Source organism: Eschrichtius robustus, chromosome 14 (assembly GCF_028021215.1).
Source record: "Eschrichtius robustus isolate mEscRob2 chromosome 14, mEscRob2.pri, whole genome shotgun sequence".
NCBI lineage: Eukaryota > Metazoa > Chordata > Mammalia > Artiodactyla > Eschrichtiidae > Eschrichtius > Eschrichtius robustus.
In genome coordinates this window covers 87,638,028-87,658,733 of record NC_090837.1, presented here as the reverse complement: position 1 = coordinate 87,658,733, position 20,706 = coordinate 87,638,028, and the positions used below count along the sequence as shown (strand labels likewise).

Genomic DNA, 20,706 nt, shown 5'->3' with positions numbered 1-20,706 from the left:
CCAAAGGAACCCAATCTAGACAACAGTGAAAGAGAAGAAGAAGTTATGTTATTACTGAAAAATTGTCATTACTCCCACTGTCACCTTGCCTTAATTTATGTATATTCTTAATTCAGAATGCCTAAATGCGAGCTAAAATACTACCCTTCTGACATCCCAATCTTCACACGTTATAGGAATCGGTAGAAAATAGGGGAGGCAGAAGCCCTATGAGTGGGTTTGTGTGTCTTGATTAATCAGTAAAAGAGCTTTGTCTTTGTTGCTCCCGGGCACCTCTCATCAGTAAGATGTGAAAGAGGTGACAATTTGCTTTTCTTTTGTGAAAGTTCCCTTGAAGACCAATTTATCCTACATTGTCCCCCTATTTCTTCCTCCAAGACCAGGCTAAGCTTCTTGCTTCTGTCTACGGGGGTCAGTTCCCTTTCTCTTTGAGCCCAAAGAAACCCATCTTGTTCCTGCTCCAGGGACCTCCACTCTCTCTGGGACAGTGGTCTGTGATGCAACCTTGACTAGAAGTTCCTATTCCTCATGTTTGTCTTTTTTCATCCTGGATCTTTTCTCTTCCCGTTTCCTTCTATTTTTGGACCACAATCCTACGTCCTCACTCAGCCCCACCCGGTCCCAGCTCAGGGATCGTTGGCCTACAGTATCACTCAGGGGTCACTGCACACATATCGACAGAGGAGCCCTAAGAGCAGCAGGGCTGGGGGCTGGGGGATCAGGCAGAATCATCTTTCAGGTTGAGAAACACAGATCTCCTCTTCCCTTCACCTCGTGTCTCCATCCCCTGTGCTTCTGGGACCTTGTTGTAGGTGAATCTTCCTGTGAATAAGCGACGTGCTGAGACTACAGACTCTGTTCCTGGCAGGTGTTAAAAAGGACCAAAGACGGTAACAAGTGCTGGAGACGTGCAGAGAATCAGAACGGCACACACACGTGCTGCCATCAGAGTCTGGGGGGAATATAAATGGTGCAGCTTCTGGGGAAGGCAGTCTGGCAGTTCTTCTAAATCAAACATAGACTTGCCATTGACCCAGGGTTTCACTCGTAGGTAAATGCTTGAGAAATTACAACACACGTCAACACTGAAATTTCTGCATGAGAGTTCATGTCGGCATTACTCACAAGAGTACACAAAACCCAAATGTACATCCACACATGAATGGATTTTTTAAAAGTGGTACTTCATACAATGGTGCATAATAGAGTCATATAAAGAAATGCACCATTTTATACTACAACATGGATGAACTTTGAGAATATTACACTGAGTGAAAGGAGCCTGATAGAAAAGGCCACACTCTGTGCAATCCCATTTATATGAAATATCCAGAATAAACAAATCCATAGAAACAAGAAGTAGATTAGTGGTTTCCAAAAACCAGGGGGAAGAAAGAGCTATGTAGGGAGCTTCTCTGGGGAGAAATGAAATTATTCTGGAAAAGATCATGGTGATAGTTGCACAACCTTGTCACTGGCCTAAAAATCAATGACTTATACATTTTTAAAAGCTAAAACTTACACTACAGACATTTCTTGGGATCGACGGGAGACTGATTCAAGGACACCCCAAGGATTCCCAAATACAGGAATGCTCAAGTACCTTATATAAAATGGCACATAACCTACATACATTCTCTTTACACTTTAAATCATCTCTCGATTTCTTATAATACCTAGTACAATGTAAAGGCTACGTAAAGAGTCGTAAATACAAAGTAAAATAGTTGCTGGTGTGGGGCAAATTTAAGGATTGTTTTTTGGAACTTTCCAGAACTTTTTCCCAAATATTTTCCATCTGGTTGACTGACTCTGTGGGTGCAGAACCCATGGATATGGAGGGCTGACTGTATGTGAGTGATAATCTCTGTTGGAAAGCTGCTCCACGGTACAAACATCCCACACCTGTGGCAGCGGAGATAGTGGGCCAGATACCCTGGAAATGCAACCCTCCCCCCTGACAGCCATGCCACTGGGAGCAGTGTCCTCTGCAGAAAAACACTTCCTTTTCTCCATCTTTTTTTCCCCTCTCAAAGTGATCCATTTCTACCAAATTCCAGCTGGATAGAGCAGTGTGAGGGAATGGAAAGTGAGCACCTGACCCTCTCTCAGAGTCACACCCACCGAGGAAACCAGCCCAACTCCACTCCCCACTCTCTGCTCCTGGTGGTCTCTGGATGGAGCCTTAAAAGAGTGTCTGAACCCCAGCCTTCCCTCCTAGTGACTGAGGGGCCCACAGGGGAGCATTTGGGGGACCCATTCCCACCACCTCAGATTTTGCTGGAGGATATTATCTCTTTTGAAAGTTCAGAAGAAACAGGTTCTTTTCATTTAGACACAAGGAGTTATGTCACTAAAAGAGCAGAGTCCATCAACAGACTGCCCTGTGGGGCGTGGACACACACACAGCTTCCTGAACCAGCTGCCTGCCTGGATACCTCACCTGTGCACTTCACTAACTTAGAGACCTGGGCTTCTGCTCAGCCACTCTGGGCCCCATCTCTGTCATCTGTGAAATGGGGAGAACAAAGGGATCTGCCTGAATAAGGTGTTAAAGAGGGAAATGAGTGAATACATACCCCCCTCAATAAAAGTCAACTGTTTTTAATATTATTCTGCTATGAGAATGCCATGCCCCCGAAGAGAATACAGCTCCAATGATAAGAGACTTAACCATGGCATTCAAAAGAACACTTTTTCCTGCTTTTTTCTCACAGGCATTTGACTCTGTTTTCAAGACCACGAATTTGAAGATGGTGTAATGAATAGCAGGCTAACCGAGAAATGTGATAATTCTGGAGTTCAAACAATTTATTTTTCTGATACATCTTTGTACAAAACACTGGAATACTGCCATCAAAATGGCCCCTGTTTGGATCCATTGTCCTTCTCACTGAGAGCTGATTACACTGCAGGGAAATGAGCTTCCCACTGACCTTAGAAGTCATTGGCCATCTGGGATTGGCTGCAAGGGGCATGGGGGTCACAGGGAGGACCACGGCCACGGTCCAGCCTTTAGGGGAAGGCAAATGATGCCTGTTCTCCACCTACTGCTGAGACACTTCGCCAGTATCTCTTAAGTTGAGAATTGGAGCTATTTTCCTGGTTATACAGAATAATTCTGAAGGAAATGGTCAGGTTGGAGAAGCCCTTTCAGAACATAAAATAGAAAATATAAGCTTTTTCATTGTTGGTGTTAGAAGTGGTCTTAAAGACAATTCAACATGTAAGACAGGAAAGATATTTTAAGGGTTATTTCTGCTTGGGCACAGTAGCTCAGGGCATGGGAAGAAGTTACAATTTAACTTTATTCTCCCTGGTGTTGGAAAGGCACCTACATGCATTTCATATGAGCCAGTGATCGCAGGTCACAATTTCTTCTGCAGGTGAAAAGGACGTACGAGAATAGAACAATAATCTTGCCTTTACTCATAGAGAATTCATGCTCATGCAGGTGATGGGTAGCCTGGTGAAGAAATCAGAAGCTGCTTTACTTGAAATACCAGTTGTTGTGAGGGATGGGAGGCAGCAAGACAGAGTTATATAGTCCAGACCTGACCATTCACGGCGCATCAGCTCACAGGCTGTCTGCCCACCTCTGCTTCCTCCAGGCTCACAGGTAAGTGCTTCCAGCAGCTCTGCTTAACTACATGAATCCTTCCTGAAAATAATAACAATGATGTGTGTTACATCATTTATCTAATTTGTTTTGTCTGATGGTATTTTATTCTTTAGCGTGGGCAAAAGTAAAACAATTTTTCATCTCCTTTAATCTTTAGGTAATTTATTTATTTCCAAAAACCAAATGCTCCCTTAAGAGGAAGTGTGATTGGGGGGTAGGATGTCCAGTACCCACAGATCCCTCAAGAAAAAGGCATAGAGGCGCCTCATGAGAGATGGTGGGATGTTACACATCAATCTTTGCCTTGGATCTGTTATAATGCATTTTCTACCCAGTCTTAGTACAGCCAGTAAGGAAGAAAAGATATTCTATTAGTTTTCACAAAAGTTTTCTTCTCCTTTTTTTTTTTTTTTTTTTTTTGCCGCACCACACGGCATGTGGGATCTTAGTTCCTTGACCAGGGATCAAACCTGCGCCATCCTGCATGGGAAGTGCAGAGTCTTAACCACGCTGCCAGGGAAGTCCCCACAAAAGTTTTCTTTAAATACTATTTCCATAGTCTTCTAATTATGAAGTATATACATGTACATTGAAAAAAGCTTTAAAAGTAAAAGGAAGGAAGCTATAGTTTTCAGAATCCCACAACCCACATATAAGGCATTTCTTATGAAAATTTTATTACAGACTAACCTTCCCTTCAAAAAACTCATTATAAAATAAATTTGATGCTTCTCCAGGAGTTCCAGACCACATCAAGCCACCATGAGTTCACTCGGTGAAGCAATCATCCACTTTGCAGTCGACCTGTTCCAACAGATCAGACAATCAGAGAAGGAAAATATCTTCTTTTCCCCTTTGAGTATCATGTCAGCCTTAGCCATGACTTCCTTGGGGGCCCGAGAACACACGGCATCAGAAATCCAGAAGGTAGGTCGCAGCTTCCTTTACATTTACCAATTTGTCATGGTTTCTCTGTCGGCTTCTGTGCAGATGATCACAGATCTGGCTGTCCCCAGGGGTAGCACAGGAAGCTACAAACTCCCCATGACTGGGCGGGCACAGAGCTGTGGGAGCATATGCTCTCCCCCCAGTGATCCGCCCCATCTCTTCCCTGTGCCGAGACTTCCTTTGGGAGCTTGGATTAACCCTACAACTGCCCAGTGACCACAGGTGAGGCTTTAAATGGTAGAGTTCAGGTAGAAGTGGTGCATTGTCTAAAATCCATGGGAGTCATCTATACATGTTTCCTCAGCAGTAGATGAAGAATGAATCAGGATTCTTTGAACTGGCTGGTGATTAACCAGCTTTGTGCTTTTCACACGCAGGTTGTGTTTTTCAAGGAGCAAATGCTTGCATGGAACATTTCTTTGTTCTTTTTCTTTCTTTCTTTTTGGGTTTTTTTTTTTTTTGATTTGGCATTTTGTTTTACTTGTTTGTTTGCATTCTTTCTTTCCTTCCTTCTTTCTTTCTTCCTTCTTTCCTTGTTTTCTTTCTTTTTTATTTACTCTGGGGTACATAGATCTCTAAAGTTTCCTTGTCCCACTCTCTGTCTCCTCCAGGTCCTGCACTTTAATGAAATCGCAGAGAACAAAAGAAAAGGAACTACAGTTGATCCCGTGAGTCACAGAGCATTGAATCTAGAAGGAGATCACATGTCCAAGAGGTTCAGAGTTTAAACTGGGAATTTCAGATAAACAGGAAAAGGCCAATTTTTAGGGGACATCTTAAGCAAAATAGATTGGACAGAGTTGTTTCTCATATCATATTATGTACTTATTTATTTTATATATTTGTTTTCTTGAAAGGAGAGTAGCATGTTCTTAAGAGCAAGGGTTCTGAAACCCAAAGGAGCTTCAAACTGAAGAATGGTTTTTGTGCCATGCCACGCAGCTGGCAGGATCTCACTTCCCCGGCCAGGGCTTGAACCCGGGCCATGGCAATGAAAGCCCGGAATCCTAACCACTAGGCCGCCAGGGAACTCAGGAGCTTCAAACTGTGCTCTTCTGTTCAGGAATGGGGAACGTGGCAAAATACAACTGCTCTGAGCCACAATTTGACTTCATCCAAATTAACTAGGAGCAATAAAGAGTCTGCTGCAAGACATGCAACTACATGTGAAACAGGACAACAGTGCCTGGATGACAGAAACCCCCATAAACGTTATGTATTGTTATTATAGAATAATAATAACTATAGTAATCACAATATGTTGCTAAAATTATATAATTTTAATTAACCCCTAAATTAGAGTAAGAGCAATAAGCATATGATCAACTATGTTTTGGAAAATGATTGAGTGAGAATTATGGTTGGTAGCCTAAATAGTCCAAAACTCTTCCTTAGCAAGGGGAAGGTTCTGGGTGAGATAAGCGTGAGTTGAAAAATTGGCTCTGTCTCCTTGGAGAAGTTTCTTAGTTCTCTGAACTCTCTTGTTTTCATGTCAATTGAACTAAAGACTTAGAGATGCTGATGTACAGCTGTTAGCAGTGTACCAGAGACACACTGCTCCTACTTCAGAGTGACTGGCATAATGAACAGCCAAAGAGCACAATCAAGGGGTCTTAGAAAGTAATCCCTCCAAGGAGTAAAACAGGGCTTCATGCCATAACATAGGGCAGTATACAAATTTCATGTTCTCATGCAGTTGATGACTGTTAGAGATGCACTATGGTTCTAGCTCAAAGGAGTTTAAGTTTTAGCTGGTCCCAAAACATTTGAGACAATTAAAACACAATCCAATAGTGGAATGGTGCTGCATCTCTAGTTCAAAAGAGAAAAGACTGGAGTGTGTTAGAGCAGGAAGGAAGAATTACCTGGAAGATTGAATGGAAGGATTATGAAGGGTACTTCCGGTAAAATACACCATATATGGGGAGATAGCAACCAATGTCATCCGTGGGGATACCAAACTCTAGGTCCGGAGCTCACAGACCTATGGGGTTGTAGTATTTATGTACAATGAGAATCCAATGAGCTCACTTTCTGGTGTTTGAAGGTTGAAAAGCCAGGATATATACATCATCAATTTCAAAACCTTCTGACTGACTTAAAGAAATCCACTGACGCCTATGAGCTGAACATAGCCAACAGGCTCTATGGAAAAAAGACTTTTCTGTTTCTGCAGGTAAGTTTCATGACCTGGCACACCTTTGGTCTGCATCCTGGGTCCTCTGATCCCATCTCCTAATGGGGGAGGGAGAGGCAGAGGAGCCTGGCTGACCCACATGGGGAGCATTTGCCCCAGGGGCATTCAGCTCCTGGACCACGACGCCCCCTACTGGAGTGTCCCAGAGCCTGACAACCCACCGGGGAAGTGGGTGTAAGGATCGTTTCAGGTACTCTCTTTGGTCATCACTGAACACAGTTTAATCTGGGAATACCTAGACAGTTACTGACAACTTACCCTTAATCCCTCCTTTCTTCCTGCCCATGCCATAGGCATACATGGATAATGTTAAGAAATTTTACCTAGCCAGTGTGGAATCTGCTGATTTTGACAATGCTGCAGAAGAAAGTCGGAAGATGATTAATTCCTGGGTGGAAAGCCAAACTAATGGTAGGTTATGAGAGAGTCACTCCTTAAAAATCACTGTAGAGTCCCTGCTGTGTGTGAACGCTGTGCTGGCCCCTGCATGGGGTGCCAGGAGCCAGGGTGAGATGAGATTACAGAAGATGGTCCATGTCAGTGTGGAGAGAAACAACGGGAGCCCAGGAGGGATCCCAGGACCAGCTACCTGGAAACTCAGCTGAGTCTGTCGACGACAGTATCTCTATGGACCCCAACGCTCTGCTCAAGCTTCATGTTGATTCGCATTTTTTCTTTAAATTCGAGGCTGAACGTCTGGATTATGATCCCTAAGAGATAATATTAAAAGGGTTCCCTTATCCTTTGTTAACTGGGAAACGAGCCGCTCTCCTGCAAACCACCCTTCTTGCCATCTGCAGCAGGAGCAGCCTGACCACTTCCCCATCCCCTCATCCCGCAGGGATGGTCACAGCTGTCCTCCCCAACCACGGAAAGCGGCTGGATGATGTCTCCATTCCATGCACCATATCCTACCTCCCATCCTAAATACAGGCCAAACCTACAGCAACTCAACCTGGCAAATGAAGACAAAGTCACCCCGGGAAATGGTGTCTGAGTACATGTTTTCAATTTTAGCGTTCATGTCATTTGTCCTAAAGAACATTCAGGCCCATTTCCTCTGAGCAGTGAGTTCAAGTTTGAAAAAATAGAAAGCAAAGAAGAAAGTGAAGAAGAAAAGAATAGAAGGAAGGATGGAGGAAACAAGGGAGGGTGGCGGTTATTGAGGGGACAGGGAGGGTGGTAGGGAGGGAGGGGGAAAACTGACCAGTGGAAAGATCAGCTGACATCAGTTCATCAGAATTCAGTGTGAGATGACTGATGTCACCACAGAGACCAAACACGTTCCCAGTCAGAAGAAGGGGGGTCTGCATGAGGGCGACTCCATCAGGCTGGCGCCATGAGGAGAGCTTCACCTTGTGAACAATCGGGCACAGAGTCCCTAATGTGGTGATTTGTGTGAATATTTAATCATCAGTTGTAACTCTCAAAGCATCTTCCAGACAAACCACTTGTGCCTTTCATGACAAACCTTTGATTTTCTTTCTTTGCAGAAAAAATCAAGGATCTCTTTCCCAGAGACTCTCTTGGTAGCTTGACCGTTCTGGTTCTGGTGAACGCAGTCTATTTCAAAGGGCAGTGGTGCCAGAAATTTAAGAAAGAAAATACTGGGGAGGAAAAATTTTGGCTGAACAAGGTATTGTCTATAAATTATGTATATAATATAACATAGCTACACATTCAGTGTGAAATTTAAATACCTAGTGATTAATATATAGCTGCTGCGGGTAGAAGACAGAATTTGTCAAGGCTTATTTTCTTGTCTTTTTTTTTTTTTACTTTATTTCGTTGGGAGTCCTTGAAGAAACTCTTGTCTCTGATTCACAGATTTCCGAGATCATCTCTTAGAAGGAGGATGTGTTTGGTATTACAATAATATTATCTTTCTTTTTGACTTATGCTCACTTAGCATTTTTTGCCACATGAATTTATTGCAGGACACAAGCAAATCTGTGCAGATGATGAAAAAAATCGATGATTTCAATTTCACGTCACTGGAGGACATGCAAGTCAAGATCCTGGAAATACCGTACAAAGGCCAAGAGCTAAGCATGATGGTGCTGCTGCCCAATGAAGTAGATGGTCTGCAGAAGGTAAAAGCTGGTACCTCCAATGCTGCCTACTATTGCTTAAATTCCTAGTGAGACACTGCTCGTACGGGCTGCTCATACACTGGTGCTAGTGGCTGGCAGAGCTCAAGCAAACAACAAAAAAATAAAATCAATACGTTAGGGATCACAGTATGATACGAATAGTGTATCTGTACCTCACAGGTCACATTAATATTCTGATGAAACTATGGAATGTCAGTTCACAAAAAAACTATCCCTAGATACACACAGAACTATTTTGCAACCATAAGAACCTCTGATATATTCCAGTCCACTCATTTGAAGACAAGGAAATTAACACTCATACATAGGTGACACATAGAAATATTTGCAAATTCACTCACAAGTAAAATAAGGAAATTAAAAAAACAAAGTGGTTACATATTGCCCACTAATTCACAGTGCTTCTGTAGACCGTGGACAAATAGAGTATCTTGATGCCCACTTTTCAATTTTGAAGTATTTGGTCCCTAAGTGCTCAAAATGGACCAAAGGCTCATTCGGAGCCTCATTGGTAAGATTTCAAAAAAGGGGGTGATTATAGAATTTTCCTGTTAGCATTGTTATAATAAAGTTAATATGTAAAAATATCAATAACAATATCTGGCATAAAAGGACATTCCATAAAAGGCCATAAGCAATTACTGTAATAGTCGATGATGATGCAGAAGCGGCAGTAAACTTGCCACACTCAAAATACACATCTCGTAACACTGGAAACTGGAAATTCTTAGGGAAAGCAACATGGCAATAAACGTGAAGAGTCATCAGAATATTTCGGCTTCAGCTCTAAATTCCCCATTATCAATGACATAGGGAATCTCAGTGCTAGGATTTTATCCTATAACAACAAGTCTAAACAGGGGAAAAGCTTTTGGACAGAAGTGGCTCAAAATAATGAAAAATTTTAAATGAGGAAAACTGGTACATGTTTGCATTACCTTCGGTTAGGTTAGGGACTGACATGCAGTGAATGCTTAAAAGATATTAAGTAAAGATATATATACTGAATATCAATTTAATGATCGTATTATGTAACAATGTAAACGTGATTAGAGAAATATATATCCATACAGGAAAAGTGTACAAATACATGAGGCAAGAAAAAGAAATAAAAGTAGGCTATACGCTGTAAATGCACTATGTAAACACTTATGGACGAAAGAACATTGACAAGAGGTTACTGGAAAGTGAAGCACGAAATAGAGAACAAGCCTAAGAAGTGGATGGCTCATCTTCTACAGCTAATTTTATTTCACCATTCTGTTGCATATATGTGTGCATATATATTATACATATATACATTTGTATAGATATTTATACATATGCATATATTATTAATGTGTACATATATACATAAAAATAGCAAAGTCATGAAAATGTAAGAACATTTTTTTGATTATATAATATATATTCAGGACTCTGTTATTTTTACCTCCTCAGATAAAACCATATCAACTGAATCTCCTGTATTTATGTTTACTGTTAAAGGATTTCCACGTTTCAATCCAATGTTAAGGGGGGCTCCATGTCCACTGACAATCGTGCCAGTTTTTCCTTTTTACATTGTTATAGCTTGAAGATCAGCTCACTGCTGAGAAGTTAATAGAGTGGACGAGCCCACAGACTATGAGGGAGACAAAAGTGGATTTACACCTACCTCGGTTCAAAGTGGAGGAGAGCTATGACCTCAAGACCACGCTGGAAGCCCTGGGGATGGTGGACGCCTTCTGTGAGGGGAAAGCCGACTTCTCCGGAATGACCGGGACACGAGATCTGGTGGTGTCGAACGTCCTCCACAAGTCCTTCGTGGAGGTGAATGAGGAGGGCACGGAGGCCGCAGCTGCGACTGGAGCAGTAGCTGTTGCTACCTCATTTATAATTCCAGAGAGTTTCCATTGTGACCACCCTTTCCTGTTCTTCATCAAGCACAACAAGACCAACAGCATCCTCTTCTACGGCAGAGTCTCTTCCCCTTAGATGTGATTAGCCAGCGGCTACACTCGGGGGACATTCACAGAGCTGTACCCGAACCTTGATTGCTGGAAGTAACAGGTTCTCTTTGATTCATTTTCCTTTCCAAACTCATAGTCATCACTAAGAATGTGTTGGTTGAAATACCATGTCTGTCTGTCTCTCTCTTTCTACAAACCCATGTAAACCTACTCTGTCTCCCCATGGTACCTCCTCTTCGGACAATATGTTCAGTATATTCTAAAAGGTTATTTCAACACTCTATATTCTACAAATTTTGAAATATCATACCTTCTATTTCAGAAATTATATCTACTATTCAAAACTATTCACTTAGACACATTTATTTGAATTTAGGTGATATATGGGACCCTTACATGTCTAAATTTTTTGATTTTGTGAAATGCATTATCAATAAAACAATGACTTATTCTTGTCATTCTTATTTTTTAACATCTTTATTGGAGTATAATTGCTTGACAGTGTTGTTTTAGTTTCTGCTGTATAACAAAGAAAATCAAAGTGAATCAGCTATATGTATACATATATCCCCATATCCCCTCCCTCTTGCATCTCCCTCCCGCTCTCCCGATCCCACCCCTCTAGGTGGTCACAGAGCACCGAGCTGATCTCCCTGTGCTATGTACGCAGCTGCTACCCACTAGCTATCTATTTCACATTTGTTAGTGTATATATGTCAATGCCACTCTCTCACTTCGTCCCAGCTTACCCTTCCCCCGCCCTGTGTCCTCAAGTCCATTCTCTACGTCTGTGTCTTTATTCCTGTCCTGCCCCTAGGTTCGTCAGAACCTTTTTTTTTTTTAAGATTCCATATATACGTGTTAGCATATTTGTTTTTCTCTTTCTGACTTGCTTCACCCTGTATGACAGACTCTAGGTCCATCCACCTCACTACAAGTACCTCAATTTTGTTTCTTTTTATGGCTGAGTAATATTCCATTGTATATATGTGCCACATCTTTATCCATTCATCTGTCGATGGACACTTAGGTTGCTTCCTTGTCCTGGCTATTGTAAATAGTGCTGCAGTGAAAATTGTGGTACATGACTCTTTTTGAATTATGGTTTTCTCAGGGTATATGCCCAGTAATGGGATTGCTGGGTCATATGGTAGTTCCATTTTTAGTTTTTTTAGCAACCTCCGTACCCTTCTCCAAGGTGGCTGTATCAACTTACATTCCCACCACAAGTGCAACAGAGTTCCCTTTTCTCCACACCCTCTCCAGCATTTATTGTTTGTAGATTTTTTTGATGATGGCCATTCTGACTGGTGTGAGGTGATACCTCATTGTAGTTTTGATTTGCATTTCTCTAATGATTAGTGATGCTGAGCATCCTTTCATGTGTTTGTTGGCAATCTGCATATCTTCTTTGGAGAAATGACTACTGAGGTCTTCTGCCCATTTTTGGATTGGGTTGTTTGATTTTTGATATTGAGCTGAATGAGCTTCTTGTATATTTTGCAGATTAATCCTTTGTCAGTTGCTTCGTTTGCACATATTTTCTCCCATTTTCTTGTCATTTTTGTCATTTGTTACTTTTCCTTGCTTCTTCTTTTCAACAAAGTGCAAGTGACCCACCACACGTAGAAAAGGTAATTTAGAAATACATTATCGTACATGAAAATTCAAAATTGTAGAGCATGATGAGGTTGAAGAGGTGAGCTTTTACCAAAACATGAAATGTTCTGTAACCCATGTCAAGAATTTAAGAGTCTAGAACTCAGAACTGGGATATGAACTGGTAAGTAATAGAGATGATATAAATTTTAGAGATACTGAGAGAAATACGGTAATTGTAGCTAAAGGCAAAGATGGGATCATACTGGGAGAGAATAAAGTGAGAAGAAAGGAATGCCAAGATATGACCCTGAAATACACCAAAATATAAAGGACAAGTATTGACAATTGTTATTTCCTAAAACATAACTTTTCTTAGGGCAGGAAAAATCTTTTGGAGGTGATGGATATACTTAATACATAGATTAGTATGATGGTTTCACATATGTATACACATCTCAAAACTCATGAAGTTGCATACATTAAATATGTACGGCACTTTCTATATCAATCTTACATCAATAAAGTTATTTTTGAATGGAAAGTAGTAAAAATCAACATGTTATGTGGTTTTAAAAATAAAAATAAATATAATAGAAGTGTAATAAAGAAATACATGTAAATACAAAATACCTCCCCACAAGATACCACCTCGTCCCCATTGGAGTGGCCAAAGTTAAAACACAAAGACTGGTCAAACCCCGTGTGGAGAGAATGTAGATGAACCAGAGCTCTCCTACACCACTGGTTCGGACCCAAAAGCTGCAACCACTTCAGAAAACAGTCATGCAATTTTATTTGTTCCATCTTTATTGAGATATAATGGACCCATAACATTGAGTGAGTTGAAGGTGTACAACGTGTGGATTTGACACACTTATTTTCTGCAAAATGGCCACCACCACAGCTTGGGCTGACACCTCTATCACATTACCATTTCTTCTTTGTGAGCTGTTTTTGTTCAAGGAGACCTGTCTCATTGTTGACCTCTGAGGGGGAGTGGAGGCTGGGGTCTCCTACACTGCCATGTGGGTGATGTCCCTCCAGAAAATTGTAAATCTTCATGGCTGAGCAATGCAATTCTAGAGAAAGTCTTCCTCAAGTGTACAAAGAGACATGCATCAGTACTTTCTTACAAAGTTAAACGTATACTGATCCAGTAATTATGATCCAGTTATTCCACACCTTGATTTTACCCAAGGCATGTAAATACATTCGCCACAGAAGGACTAGTATGCAAATGTTCATTGAAGCCTTATTTTAACAACCAAAACGCTGGCAAGACCTCAAATTTTTAACAGCTGGTGAACAATTACAAACAAAAGAATTGCACTTACAGGTAAACAGGAAGAAACTTCTGATTCCTGCAGCAACATGGATAAAACTCCCACACACTATGCTGTGCAAAAAAGAAGCTGAACAGAAAATGTACATGTTATATAATTCCACTTATATGACAATTTTATACTATGAGTGAGAGTAGTTACATCTCAATACAAAAGAGACCTTTGAAACGGAGCAATACGATCATGGGAAATACGAAGAAAAAAATACAAAAATTTAATGAATAATTATTAAACACGAAATCTAATATTTTATTGAAATACCGTATCTTGATGAGATGAACCGCAGCGTAATTTCTCTGTGCTTTTTCACTTAAGATAAATATGGATACTGCTAAATACTCATTGGTTCTGCATCTGACATAGAATCTTGAACTTTGTTAATAGCAGGTTGAGTCATTAAACATTTTTAGAGATGAAATAAATGAGGAGTCACTTCCATAGGAGAAAATATTTATGATGGGATTGATGAAACGGATTTTTTATATTAGTTGAATAATACAAACCATACCGGCATGAAATTTCATAGGTTTTCTTCATGGCTTTTATCCAAAATATCTTAAAGCTCTATAACCCAGTAAACTTTCCAGGTTTTTGGTATTTCTTTTTTTTTATATATATCTTTATTGGAGTATATTTGCTTTACAATATTGTGTTAGTTTCTGCTGTACAACAAAGTGAATCAGCCATATGTATACATATATCCCCATATCCCCTCCCTCTTGAGCCTCCCTCCCACCCTCCCTGTCCCACCCCTCTAGGTCATCACAAAGCACCGAGCTGATCGTCCTGTGCTATGCTGCTGCTTCCCACTACCTATCTATTTTACATGTGGTAGTGTATATATGTCAATGCTACTCTCTCACCATGTCGCAGCCTCCCCTTCACCCCCTGTGTCCTCAAGTCCGTTCTCAATGCCTGCATCTTTATTCCTGGCCTACCACTAGGTTCATCAGTACCATTTTTCTAGGTTCTATACATATGCGTATGCATACGGTATTTGTCTTTCTCTTTGACTTACTTCACTCTGTATGACAGACTCTAGGTCCATCCAGCTCAGTCCAAATAAACTCAGTTTCATTCCTTTTTATGTCTGAGTAATAGTCCGTTCTGTATATGTGCCACATCTTCTTTATCCATTCATCTGTCGATGGACACTTAGGTTGCTCCCATGTCCTGGCTCTTGTATATAGTGCTGCAGTGAACATTGTGGTACATGACTCTTTTTGAATTATGGTTTTCTCAGCATATAGCCCAGTAGTGGGATTGCTGGGTCACATGGTAGTCCGATTTTCTAGTGCCTGATTAAGTATCAGGAACAGCAGAAAAGAATATGTCATGTGTAAACACATGGGTGGAAAAATCATACTTAGTTTCAGTAGTTTTTGAGGTGCTCTTCTGGTTGAGTCTCCAAAGGAACCCAATCTAGACAACAGTGAAAGAGAAAAAGAAGTTATGTTATTACTGAAAAATTGTCATTACTGCCACTGTCACCTTGCCTTAATTTATGTATATTCTTACTTCAGAATGCCTAAATGCGAGCTAAAATACTACCCCTCTGACATCCCACTCTTCACACGTTATAGGAATCGGTAGAAAATAGGGGAGGCAGAAGCCCTATGAGTGGGTTTGTGTGTCTTGATTAATCAGTAAAAGAGCTTTGTCTTTGTTGCTCCCGGGCACCTCTCATCAGTAAGATGTGAAGGAGGTGACAATTTGCTTTTCTTTTGTGAAATGCGGTAGAGTTGGGAAACCTGCCGCTGTGAACACAGGACATTTTTAGGCAGATAAATTTTGGGGAGGAGAACACACACACTTGCGATGTTGAAAATCGCATACGATAGAAACAGCTCTGCAGGCACCGTTAGAATCACTCTCATATGAAGACCACTGTTTTAGAAGACTTTGGCCTTAGCGGGAGCCTCCCACCCTCAGATACAGGGAACTGTCATGGTTTCATGACGCACCGTCCACTTCAGCGGCTTCAGTCTCTCCTTCTCCCTGTCCAGTTTCCTCCCTTCTAAGCTCTCTCACCCTCTCTTTCTCCCTCTCCTTCTCTCCCTGCCACCCTACTCTCTCCCTTAACATTGTTTTTCAATTTCTGCTGAATGACTTTCCCACGCCCATCATAACAAAGCAGCTGATCCCACAACTTGTCCCAATAGCTACTAAGCACCACAGCCTCTGATGTCCCAACACCCGTCTTACACCTGCACTTCACGTCTTGCCTCCATTCTGAATTTGCTGCTACATGTGCCTTGCCCTACACCACTCCCCCACCTCCTCTCACCACATTTCTTCTCAATATGGGACCAACCTGATCCCAAAAATTCCATTCCAAGATGTTTTTCCCAAAGCCGTTTACTTACTGTAATAGTCAAGGCTATAGCAGAAAACAAATGACACAGTCAAACTGGGTAATTCAGGAAAGTTTAACAAAGGGACTATACAAAGTATGGTCAGGGCTAAGAGAAACCAAGAAAGGATGGTGAAGCAACCCATGGCTAGCAACAGTAGGGGGACATTGCCACCCCTAGACGCACATGGCAAGGGCAGGAATGGTGACCAAAATCCAGAGAAAGTAGCTGTAGCTGCAGAAAAGCTGCCCGACAAGATCTGCAGCCTTTGGTAAAGAAATGCAGCCATTGTTTGGCAACCTCGCTGAGAGAAAGCAGGTGACCGAGCGCCCTGCACTCACCCAGCTGCGAGTCTACTCTTGCTTCCTCTCACAGGCCAGATGCAAGGTTCCCTAGAGGAGAAGGACCCAGATTATGTCTCCCTACATCTCTGCCTCCTAGGACCAGGGGAGTTTGAGCCAGTGAAGGGTGAACCTGGAGAAGCAAAATAAAATCCCCAGCACACAATATCCCATGTAATCAAATTCCTTCTTCCCTCTAGAACTCTCCATCTCCATTCATACTCCAGTGACAGGCATCAGCGATAATTAATGACTCCTTATATGAAAAGCATATCCAAATAGATAAGAAAGCTCATGGATCCAATTAACAAAAGGACAAAAGACATGACAAGATTTTCACAAAGGAGGAGCTTCAACAGGAATAGAGATGTAACATAAAATAAGCATGGATTCCGTCCCGTGCCTATGGAATAAAAGATCTGACGTCACCCAGAAAACTGGACACACTTGGCAAGAAGAGCAAAACCGTAAACGGTGGAGGGGCAACTGACTTTTAGTGAATATCAAAGAGTAACATACAAGATGGTAGGTGGGCACAGGGTAAAATACCTGCATGGCCAGAAACTGGAAAAGGGACATTGAGACAGAGAGAGAACAATGGCTAGAAAAGATAGTGGAAACAAGAGAACCAGAGGACTACGTTTTCTTTTCTTTACAGTATGTAATAGGAGAACGGGGAGCTGCCCATAAAGAGAGGTGAAGGGACATGCAGTCATGGGGAAAATCCATATTTCAGATAAAGCAAGGAGGAAGCTGCACAGTCACAGGAAAAGGGAGAAGATACAATAGGTTTATTGGCAGCAGAACAGGAAAGACAAGATGAAACAAGAGGGACTTGTAAGAGATCAGAAGGTAACAGAGTTGAATGGTGATGAGCACAGAGTAGGATGAGTGTCACGGGTGCAGTTGGAGGCATGGAAATGGGGGGGACAGGTGGAGATGACATGAATTGTCTCGATCTTCCATGACATGCCTACATGTGAGACCATTCCCTAACTCACGAAAATCAAGGCAAAACTGATTCATCCTGTTTGGATGTTATTCACAACGTACATGTGTATATGTACATCTATATCTGTAGTGGATACTGTAATTGGCAGATATCCAATTACTGGATGCTCAAAGGATCTTCTCCAATAACCAGTTTACCTGCAAACAGGAACAACAACCTATTTTGCAAGAAGGAAGAAATAAAATGCACCCTAGGAAGGGCAATTCAATAATGCTGACATATCTTCACACCCTTCACAAGGAAGTAAGATTTAGAAAAACAGAGGAGCTATTTCTTAACCCACCTATAAAGGAACTGGAAACAGCAGGATGGTTCCAGAAAGTGTCATTTGCTCTTCAGTTGTATTGGGTTCGTGGATTCCTAACGACAATGATATTGGTGTATATTTAAGAAATACCCAAAGACATAGGTTGGCCAGTACTGACTTGCAAAATCTTCTGAGAATTGCTGAGTCTCCTATGACACTGTATGATATCACGGTGTCATAACCTTGTCTATTACACGCCAGAAGCACTTTTCATTAAGAGGGCGAAAAAAGCATGACATGGTTTCTTATTTGAAGTAACCCAAGTTCTCTCTAAATCTATGCAAATTCCTGGTCCTTATCAATTAGTGCCTTTTCCTCAAAGCCAACCTCTGCATGACAAACCTCCGTAATTTAGTCACAGGAAGAATCAGCTTAGTCAGTAGTTCCCTTGTGTCCATTTGTCCTACTTTGTCCCCCTGTTGCTTCCTCCAGGCCCAGGCTGAGCTTCTTGCTACTGTCTATGGAGATCAGATCCCTTTCTCTTTGAGCCCAAAGAAACCCAGTGGCCTGTGATGCAACCTTGACTAGAAGTTCCTATTCCTCGTGTTTGTCATTTTTCATCTTGGGTCTTGTCTTATTTCCCTCTATTTGGGGACTTAATTCCTTCATCAAACGCCAACAGTGTACATCCTCACTCAGCCCCACCCGGTCCCAGCTCAGGGATCGTTGGCCTACAGTATCACTCAGGGGTCACTGCACACATATCGACAGAGGAGCCCTAAGAGCAGCAGGGCTGGGGGCTGGGGGATCAGGCAGAATCATCTTTCAGGTTGAGAAACACAGATCTCCTCTTCCCTTCACCTCGTGTCTCCATCCCCTGTGCTTCTGGGACCTTGTTGTAGGTGAATCTTCCTGTGAATAAGCGACGTGCTGAGACTACAGACTCTGTTCCTGGCAGGTGTTAAAAAGGACCAAAGACGGTAACAAGTGCTGGAGACGTGCAGAGAATCAGAACGGCACACACACGTGCTGCCATCAGAGTCTGGGGGGAATATAAATGGTGCAGCTTCTGGGGAAGGCAGTCTGGCAGTTCTTCTAAATCAAACATAGACTTGCCATTGACCCAGGGTTTCACTCGTAGGTAAGTGCTTGAGAAATTACAACACACGTCAACACTGAAATTTCTGCATGAGAGTTCATGTCGGCATTACTCACAAGAGTACACAAAACCCAAATGTACATCCACACATGAATGGATTTTTTAAAAGTGGTACTTCATACAATGGTGCATAATAGAGTCATATAAAGAAATGCACCATTTTATACTACAACATGGATGAACTTTGAGAATATTACACTGAGTGAAAGGAGCCTGATAGAAAAGGCCACACTCTGTGCAATCCCATTTATATGAAATATCCAGAATAAACAAATCCATAGAAACAAGAAGTAGATTAGTGGTTTCCAAAAACCAGGGGGAAGAAAGAGCTATGTAGGGAGCTTCTCTGGGGAGAAATGAAATTATTCTGGAAAAGATCATGGTGATAGTTGCACAACCTTGTCACTGGCCTAAAAATCAATGACTTATACATTTTTAAAAGCTAAAACTTACACTACAGACATTTCTTGGGATCGACGGGAGACTGATTCAAGGACACCCCAAGGATTCCCAAATACAGGAATGCTCAAGTACCTTATATAAAATGGCACATAACCTACATACATTCTCTTTACACTTTAAATCATCTCTCGATTTCTTATAATACCTAGTACAATGTAAAGGCTACGTAAAGAGTCGTAAATACAAAGTAAAATAGTTGCTGGTGTGGGGCAAATTTAAGGATTGTTTTTTGGAACTTTCCAGAACTTTTTCCCAAATATTTTCCATCTGGTTGACTGACTCTGTGGGTGCAGAACCCATGGATATGGAGGGCTGACTGTATGTGAGTGATAATCTCTGTTGGAAAGCTGCTCCACGGTACAAACATCCCACACCTGTGGCAGCGGAGATAGTGGGCCAGATACCCTGGAAATGCAACCCTCCCCCCTGACAGCCATGCCACTGGGAGCAGTGTCCTCTGCAGAAAAACACTTCCTTTTCTCCATCTTTTTTTCCCCTCTCAAAGTGATCCATTTCTACCAAATTCCAGCTGGATAGAGCAGTGTGAGGGAATGGAAAGTGAGCACCTGACCCTCTCTCAGAGTCACACCCACCGAGGAAACCAGCCCAACTCCACTCCCCACTCTCTGCTCCTGGTGGTCTCTGGATGGAGCCTTAAAAGAGTGTCTGAACCCCAGCCTTCCCTCCTAGTGACTGAGGGGCCCACAGGGGAGCATTTGGGGGACCCATTCCCACCACCTCAGATTTTGCTGGAGGATATTATCTCTTTTGAAAGTTCAGAAGAAACAGGTTCTTTTCATTTAGACACAAGGAGTTATGTCACTAAAAGAGCAGAGTCCATCAACAGACTGCCCTGTGGGGCGTGGACACACACAGCTTCCTGAACCAGCTGCCTGCCTGGATACCTCACCTGTGCACTTCACTAACTTAGAGACCTGGGCTTCTGCTCAGCCACTCTGGGCCCCATCTCTGTCATCTGTGAAATGGGGAGAACAAAGGGATCTGCCTGAATAAGGTGTTAAAGAGGGAAATGAGTGAATACATACCCCCCTCAATAAAAGTCAACTGTTTTTAATATTATTCTGCTATGAGAATGCCATGCCCCCGAAGAGAATACAGCTCCAATGATAAGAGACTTAACCATGGCATTCAAAAGAACACTTTTTCCTGCTTTTTTCTCACAGGCATTTGACTCTGTTTTCAAGACCACGAATTTGAAGATGGTGTAATGAATAGCAGGCTAACCGAGAAATGTGATAATTCTGGAGTTCAAACAATTTATTTTTCTGATACATCTTTGTACAAAACATTGGAATACTGCCATCAAAATGGCCCCTGTTTGGATCCATTGTC

The 20,706-nt window shown here is 41.9% G+C and overlaps 1 protein-coding gene across 2 annotated transcripts; it reads left to right on the top strand.

Annotated features, from left to right (window-relative positions):
* Positions 1–3,518: 3,518 nt before the first annotated feature.
* Positions 3,519–10,858, top strand: LOC137776383 (serpin B3-like). Of its 2 annotated transcripts, XM_068562815.1 has the most exons (8): positions 3,519–3,619; positions 4,360–4,549; positions 5,182–5,238; positions 6,618–6,746; positions 7,061–7,178; positions 8,261–8,403; positions 8,705–8,860; positions 10,454–10,858. In XM_068562815.1, the coding sequence occupies exons 1-8, from the start codon at positions 3,519–3,521 to the stop codon at positions 10,856–10,858; spliced, it is 1,299 nt and encodes a 432-aa protein (XP_068418916.1). The 2 variants fall into 2 exon arrangements, with proteins under 2 accessions (XP_068418916.1, XP_068418917.1); XM_068562816.1 differs by lacking the exon at positions 3,519–3,619 and having other exon boundaries at positions 4,385–4,549; positions 5,182–5,250.
* Positions 10,859–20,706: the final 9,848 nt, after the last annotated feature.